The 6,974-nt window shown below is 48.2% G+C and overlaps 1 protein-coding gene across 1 annotated transcript; it reads left to right on the top strand.

Moving 5' to 3' along the window:
• Positions 1 to 2,181: 2,181 nt before the first annotated feature.
• LOC121456215 (60S ribosomal protein L19) lies at positions 2,182 to 5,902 on the top strand. The gene is made up of 6 exons (XM_041664103.1): positions 2,182 to 2,233; positions 3,078 to 3,184; positions 3,908 to 4,030; positions 4,940 to 5,060; positions 5,352 to 5,462; positions 5,704 to 5,902. Exons 1-6 carry the CDS (start codon positions 2,229 to 2,231, stop codon positions 5,825 to 5,827), a joined length of 591 nt encoding a protein of 196 aa, XP_041520037.1. The 5' UTR covers positions 2,182 to 2,228; the 3' UTR covers positions 5,828 to 5,902.
• The last annotated feature ends 1,072 nt before the right edge of the window (positions 5,903 to 6,974 follow it).

Here is a 6,974-nt window from a genome sequence, read left to right as displayed (position 1 = left end):
GCATGCGCTTCTCAGCGAGGCATGATGGCGGAGGCCCTCAACCCCAGTACTCAAGAGGCAGAGGCAGGCGGATCTGAGTTCGAGGCTAGACTGGTCTACATAGGAAGTTCAGGCCAGGTAAGGGCTACAGACCCTGTCTCAAACAGCAACAGCAGAAGAGGAGGAAGAGGAAGACATGTGTTCTTGATCTGTTTCTTAAGTTGTAAAGTGAAGCGAATTGTTTCTTTGTCTTTTTGATTGATTGTTTTGAGACATGGCTCATTATGAAGCCGTGTCTGGCCTGGAACTCCCTCTGTAGACCAAGCTGGCCTTGAACTCTCAGATCTGCCTTGCATCTACCTCCCACATGCTGTGATTGAAGGCGTTCATCACCACCAAAATGAAGATTTTTAAAAAGTTGCATTCTTGTGAGGCAGTACATAAATGTTTCCCCACACCCTCTCCCTTTCCTTTTAAACTCTCAGTTCATTTAACTGCCTAGAAAATTCAGATGAAAATGATAGGAACAGCTGAGCAATGGTGATGCACATTTTTAATCCCAGAATTTAGGAGGTAGAGGCAGGTGGATTTCTGTGAGTCTGAGGCTAGCCTGGTCTACAGAGCTAGCTCTAGCACAGCTAGGACTGTTACAAAGAGAAACTCTTGTCTCAAAAAAACAAAACAAAACAAACAAACAAAAACAAAAACCAAGGAGAAAAAAAAGAGACTTTTTTTTTCCTTCGCGATAGGGTATCTCTGTAACAGTCCTAGTTGTCCTGGAACTAGCTCTTGTAGACCAGGCTGACCTCAAACTCACAGGGATTTGCCTTTCTCTGCCTCCCTAGTGCTGGGATTAAAAGTGTGCGCCACCACTGCCCAGCTCCTGATCTCGGACTTTTTTAAAAGGAGGGTTACTAGGCTGGAGGGATGGCTCAGTGGTTAAGATGAATTCAATTCCCAGCAACCACATGGTGGCTCACAACCATCTGTAATGAGGTTTGGTGCCCTCTTCTGACTGACCTTCAGGCATATACATAGACAGAACATTGTATACATTTTTTTTTTTTTAAAAAAAGGAGGGGTTACTTTTGTGTATGAGTTTGCATGCATGCATGCCAGCATGGCTGATTATCTATGGGTGCATGAGGCGGTAGAAGACAGCAACAGATCCCAAGGAACTGGAGTAGCAGGCAGCTGTGAGCCACCAGATACGGGTCCTGGAAAAGCAACTATAGTTGTCTGGGGGAGCAGCAAGTACTCAATCCTCTACCATCTCAGCGCTTTTTTTTTTTTTTTTTTAAAGACAGGGTCTCATTCTGCAGCCCAGACTGCCTGGAATCCTTCACCTTGGCTATCTCGCTACCTCGATCTCATCTCCCAACTGCTAGAATTAAGGGAGTCAGCTTCTCTGCTCCAGACCGCCATGTTTTAACTCTTGATCCCCCCCCCCCCCAGAACATTCTCCTTGGATGTCTCAGGGGTATTCAAAGCCGTTGGGTTTTTGTTGTTGTTTAGACAATTCATTTACTCAGTCAACGTAGTTCTTCTATGTGCTTGCTACAGTGAGCCAAAAATTGGTTTCGCTTGCTTGTGCTAATGCCTTCCTTGTAAAAGTAGATGCATATGATTTTCACAAGTGGATGACAGAAATTAGGATTCGGTTCAGTCTACAATGGAGGAGGTATCCGGGGATTAGGGCTTTGCAGTGGTACCGAGGTAAAGTTTTTGGTGATTTAGCCTGCATACCAGTTCTTCCTCTAAGAGAGTGAACGCGAGGTTACCTTTTCTCGCTTTCTGCTTTCATTATCCTCTAACGCTTCGTTCGCTAATTTTCTCCCAGCTAGAATAACAGCCTTCACTGATGACAGGGCCTCTGCGAAGACTACGCCATTCGGGCTAAACCCTCCTCACTCCGCCTGCGCGACTTAGTGCGACTTCCGGCCACCCAAGTACCCACGTGATCAAATACCCTCACTGCGCATGTCTGCCGAGAGGTTGGACTGAACCATTATGCCAGACGAAAGGGGTACACCGTCTGTGTTTTAAAGCTTAAAACCGATTCTAGACCTTAAGCATCTATGATGACAATTTTTTAGGAAGGATTTAAATGTGTATGAGAAGGAATAAGATGAGACAGCGGAGTGGAAATACAGATGAGCATGGGGTCGGGCTTGGGCTCTCCCCTTCTCAGATAATGGGAGGAGCCCGCGACCAGCAAGCTCTTTCCTTTCGCTGCTGCGTCCGCAGCCATGAGGTGAGCGCGCGCGGCTCTCGGTTCTCGGGCCGATGGGTCCGGCGGGGTTTGGCGGGGATCAGGGCCACGACCCCGGATGGCAAAGAGGAGAGGGAGGCGGGCGTGGTGCGGCAGCGCGGGGAGCGAGGGGAGGACGCGAGCACGCGCGGCCTGGGCCTGGGGAGGGTGGGGTGCGGGACGCCGGGGCCTGGAGAGAATCTCCCACGAGCGCTGCTTTCCGCTCGGCTTGCAACGCGGGCGACTGCGCGGGTAGAGCGGCGGCATCTGGGCCGCTTGTGGCTCCCTGGCGTGCCTGGCGCTTAGCGAACCTCCGCCATGTGACGTGGGACAAGTCTTGGGCAAGCCCAGGCCTCCGTCTGCCGAGGGTGAGCCGCCAGGGAAGCTTCCAATCGGACGGATGTAACAAACTGGAAGGACGGCTGGACGGCGTTTGTTACTGTGACAAAGAACCCAGCAAGCGCCTGCCCTCCTGGGTAAACAGGCTACGTCACAGCCCTGATCCATTGGTGTCTGTCTGATCCTTAACACCAAATCCTAACTACATCTAAATACCTGAACGGGCTCAAGTCTTTTAGATCCTTAGTTCGAACTTAAGTTTTCTTACATCTGCATGCACCCCCCACAGCCTTAGCAACGATCTTGATTTGGAAATGGTTATGGAACACGAAGGGATGGCAAGAATCATGGGACTAGAAAGTGTATTTGGCCCTAGTAGTAACGATGTGTAGACAATAATGCGTATTTTTTAAACAATATGCGAGACTTTGGAGGGAAGATTTTGCTTGTGTTTGCCGTTGTCCAGAAGTGGCTTCCAGGGACTAATACTGCTTTCTGTGTTCCCCAGTATGCTCAGGCTACAGAAGAGGCTTGCCTCCAGCGTCCTGCGCTGTGGTAAAAAGAAGGTCTGGTTGGACCCCAACGAGACCAATGAAATCGCCAATGCCAACTCCCGTAAGTATAATCCTTCACCCTCACCTCCTACCTGCGTCAGGTAAAGGACATCACATCGCAAATGTGTTGGCTTTTTATGGCCCTTAGAAGGCTCACATTCTACGGGAGCCATAAAATGAGGTAAAAAATGCAGGTCTTTTATTTGCCTGAGACTAGGAGGGAGGTTACTGCAACTATCCAGTGTAGATTTTAAACTGTGTGCAAGATGACTTTTTGTGTGTGTGTGTGTGTGTGTGTGTGTGTGTGTGTGTGTATGTGTGTGTGTATACAGTGTTCTGTCTGCTTGTGTGCCTTGACACCAGATCTCATTACAGGTGGCTGTGAGCCACCATGTGGTTGCTGGGAATTGAGCTCAGACCCTCTGGAAGAGCAGTCAGTGCTCTTAACCACTGAGCCATCTCTCCAGCCTGCCGAATGGAAGTGTGAAGAGAGATTTGAGGACTAGAAGGGTGTTGGATGAGGCTTCAGGACATAAGCAGAGGCTTTTTAGTATATTGTTTTCCTGACAGGTGACTCCAAGTCATCCTGTGTTGCGTCCACATTTCAGGTACACTAAGTATGCTGTGAAATATTTAAAAACTAGAAATGGCTTTTTCAAAAGAAAAAAAAGTACACCAGGAATTCATCTTTTGAGAATGTTGGGTCAAGGATATAAGCACTGTTTCTATTTGAGTTTGTGGCTAGGCCTTTGCTAACTACACAGGTGAATTAATGCTTTCCCAGGTCAGCAGATACGGAAGCTGATCAAAGATGGGCTGATCATCCGGAAGCCTGTGACTGTGCATTCCCGGGCTCGATGCCGGAAAAACACTTTGGCTCGACGGAAGGGCAGGCATATGGGCATAGGTGAGAACAGTCTTCCCTTTCTCCTGCCTCTTAAATAATGGGTTCAGACAGAGATCTAGTTCAATGGTAGAGCAGTCATCTGGGTTCAATTCCAGTCGTTGTGGAAAGATTGTTGAAGTTGGCACTAATTCTGGTGATCTTTATTTTGCCGCTTTGTATCTTTTGCATGGATACAAGTTGGAATTAGCACTGGGTTGTGTTTATTCTTGGGAGAAAAATTGCTAATGTTAAGTCTCTATGCTGGGGTTTATACTGGGTATTTTTAAACTGGGGGGTGGTGGTGGAGAAATTGGGACTGTTTACTGCTCTTGCAGAGGACAGGAGGTTTGGTTCCCAACACATGTCAGGTGACTCACAGACACCTGGACATAGGTGTGCACGTGCCCCACATAGTTTTGAGAAGCCGCTTTCTAGGGCTGTTTTTAAAGAGATGAGTTAGGGTCACACTGCATCCAAAGCCATGCTGATTTGGGGGCTTTTGGTTGTATGTTTTTGTGGGGTTTTAGGTTTTGGTGATAGCCTTTCTCTGTAGCTTTGGATCCTGTCCTGGAACTCTTGAAGACCAGGCTGGCCTTGAACTCACAGAGATCCGCCTGCCTCCCTAGTGCTGGGATTAAAAGCGGACACCACCACAGCCCAGCTGTCGTTACATTTTGTCCTATTGTGACAGCATGCTTATAGAATAAGAGGACAGTACTTTCCGTGTTTGCACTAAATCAAGCAGTTAGATATCAGTTCCAAGGCCAGCTTTGATGCTTCTCCCCAGAGGAGAAATTGAGTTAAACATTTGGGAGTAATATTGTTTAAAATGAAAGAGGGTTAAGTGAGGTGAACTTGATTGTGTCTAGTAACTGACTTAACAGTGAGCTTAAAGCTATTACCTAGAGTCCAGTCCATAACTTTCAACAGGAAAGCGGAAGGGTACTGCCAATGCCCGAATGCCTGAGAAGGTGACCTGGATGAGAAGAATGCGGATCCTGCGCCGCCTCCTCAGGAGATACCGTGAATCCAAGAAGATTGACCGCCATATGTAAGCCACTTTGTTGGTTTTGTCTTTTCGTAGATCTCTCTCAGTGACTTTGGGTTATCTAATAATAGTAGGGTTGCTTTCTTGGTTTCCCCTGTACTGTCAGAATAGCCCAAGAACTGGTTTACTAGACAGGTTCCATGTAGGCTGCCCAAGGAGGTTTGGTTTGGGAATGGTAGTCCTGTGGTAATGGGAAACAGAGTCTGAACAGGCTGAGTGACTTGGGGAGAGAAGCAGCCCACAGGTGCCATCTCTGGTCCCATTGCTAACCAGAGCTGTTTCTTGACCATACAGGTATCACAGCCTTTACCTGAAGGTCAAAGGGAATGTCTTCAAAAACAAGCGGATTCTCATGGAGCACATCCACAAGCTGAAGGCAGACAAGGCCCGCAAGAAGCTCCTGGCGTAAGTTTCTTTTAGAGTTGCCTTTGTTGTGGCAGTACTACTGAGGGATCTGGTGTTGCATCTGTTAGGAACACAGCTGTTGGCTTGCATGTTCCCATGCCACCTGCCCATTGGCAACGGGCTGGCGGGACAGCAGCTGCTGTTCCTTGGGGTGATGGAGCTCTGAGGGTGTAGAGTCTGGGGTGTCTGCCTCCCTAGCTGTTCCTGTCCCCAGACTGATAATCTTTTTCCTTTGTACTAGTGACCAGGCTGAGGCTCGCAGGTCTAAGACCAAGGAAGCAAGAAAGCGCCGGGAGGAGCGCCTCCAGGCCAAGAAGGAGGAGATTATCAAGACTCTGTCCAAGGAGGAAGAGACCAAGAAATAGAGCTTCCCTCGAGTCTGTACATAGTGGGCTGCCTGTGGCCTCAGGTGGATCAGTCATTAAAATAAAACAAGCCTTTGTCTGGTGCCCTCTTTTTTTGGCAGTTCTGCCTGCTGCATCTTTAATCATTCGAGGGCCCCAGCTGACCACATGAGCCTGGGAGGATGTCAGCCATTTCAAGTTTTGTAGATTATTGTAGGGTTTTTTTTTTTTTTTTTAACCTTGTTTCTGTGGGGTGGTTTTTGTAAAATTAGAAGAGATACAAGGGGTGGCTTCTACCCTTGCCTTCAAAATACTGTATTTCAAAACTGCCCTTTATTGGACCTGATACTTGTGGTTCTAGCTCTTGAAGATGGTTTAGAGAAGTTCAAGGCCGGCCTGGCTTCTAGCTTAGAACCCAATAGAAGCTGTCTGTCAAAGAGGCAGGGTTACGTGGCTTGCAGAGTCATACCTACCCTCTCCAAGGTAGTGCGTGGGGAAATAGGCTGAATATAAAATGAAACCCCAGAAGCTGCCTCACAGCAGCTCAGAAGCAGCACCAGGAATTGAGGTTTTGTCTATTTCTCTAGTGAGTAGGTTTAAGTGATTATGCATCCATTCTCCAGAGGCTGAGATTTGGGGCATATGTCAAGCAGCCTGGTCCTAGTCAGAAAAATACTGGTATGGCTGTGCAGTAGCCCGCTCTAGGGCCGGACGGGCTATTGTGAGCCTATTTAAATGGGTCTGGTAGTTAATTTCTCACTTAGCTGTGGTGGTGGCTGCCAGTAAGGTTTTCGGTGATTCCTGTGAGCCAACTAATCCTCAATATAATGAAGTGGGGCTCACCACCTCCATTTTGCAAATGAGTGTGAACTGACAAGGCTTCACAGCCTGTGCTGAGGTGAGCTGGAGTTTGGTACCATGTGCTATGGGCAGTCAGCCTGATTCCCAGGTCTTGGAGGACTTCCAAACCTCAGTGAGAAGGAACCAGTGGGGTGGGCAGCTGCAAAAAGTAAGGGAGGGGCTGGAGAGATGGCTCAGAGGTTAAGAGCATTGCCTGCTCTTCCAAAGGTCCTGAGTTCAACTCCCAGCAACCACATGATGGCTCACAACTCTCTGTAATGGGGTCTGGTGCCCTCTTCTGGCCATCAGGCATACACACAGACAGAAT

Source organism: Microtus oregoni, unplaced genomic scaffold (genome assembly GCF_018167655.1).
Source record: "Microtus oregoni isolate MIOR12 unplaced genomic scaffold, Mior012 000015F_ref0000493, whole genome shotgun sequence".
NCBI classification, from domain to species: Eukaryota; Metazoa; Chordata; class Mammalia; order Rodentia; family Cricetidae; genus Microtus; species Microtus oregoni.
This window is presented reverse-complemented; position numbering and strand designations above follow the sequence as displayed.

Bases quoted from the DNA above. Each gene is read 5' to 3' on its own strand.
- LOC121456215 (XM_041664103.1), top strand. The intron at 3,185-3,907 runs GTAAGTATAATC...ATGCTTTCCCAG, and splicing joins AATCGCCAATGCCAACTCCC to GTCAGCAGATACGGAAGCTG. The intron at 5,463-5,703 runs GTAAGTTTCTTT...CCTTTGTACTAG, and splicing joins GCCCGCAAGAAGCTCCTGGC to TGACCAGGCTGAGGCTCGCA.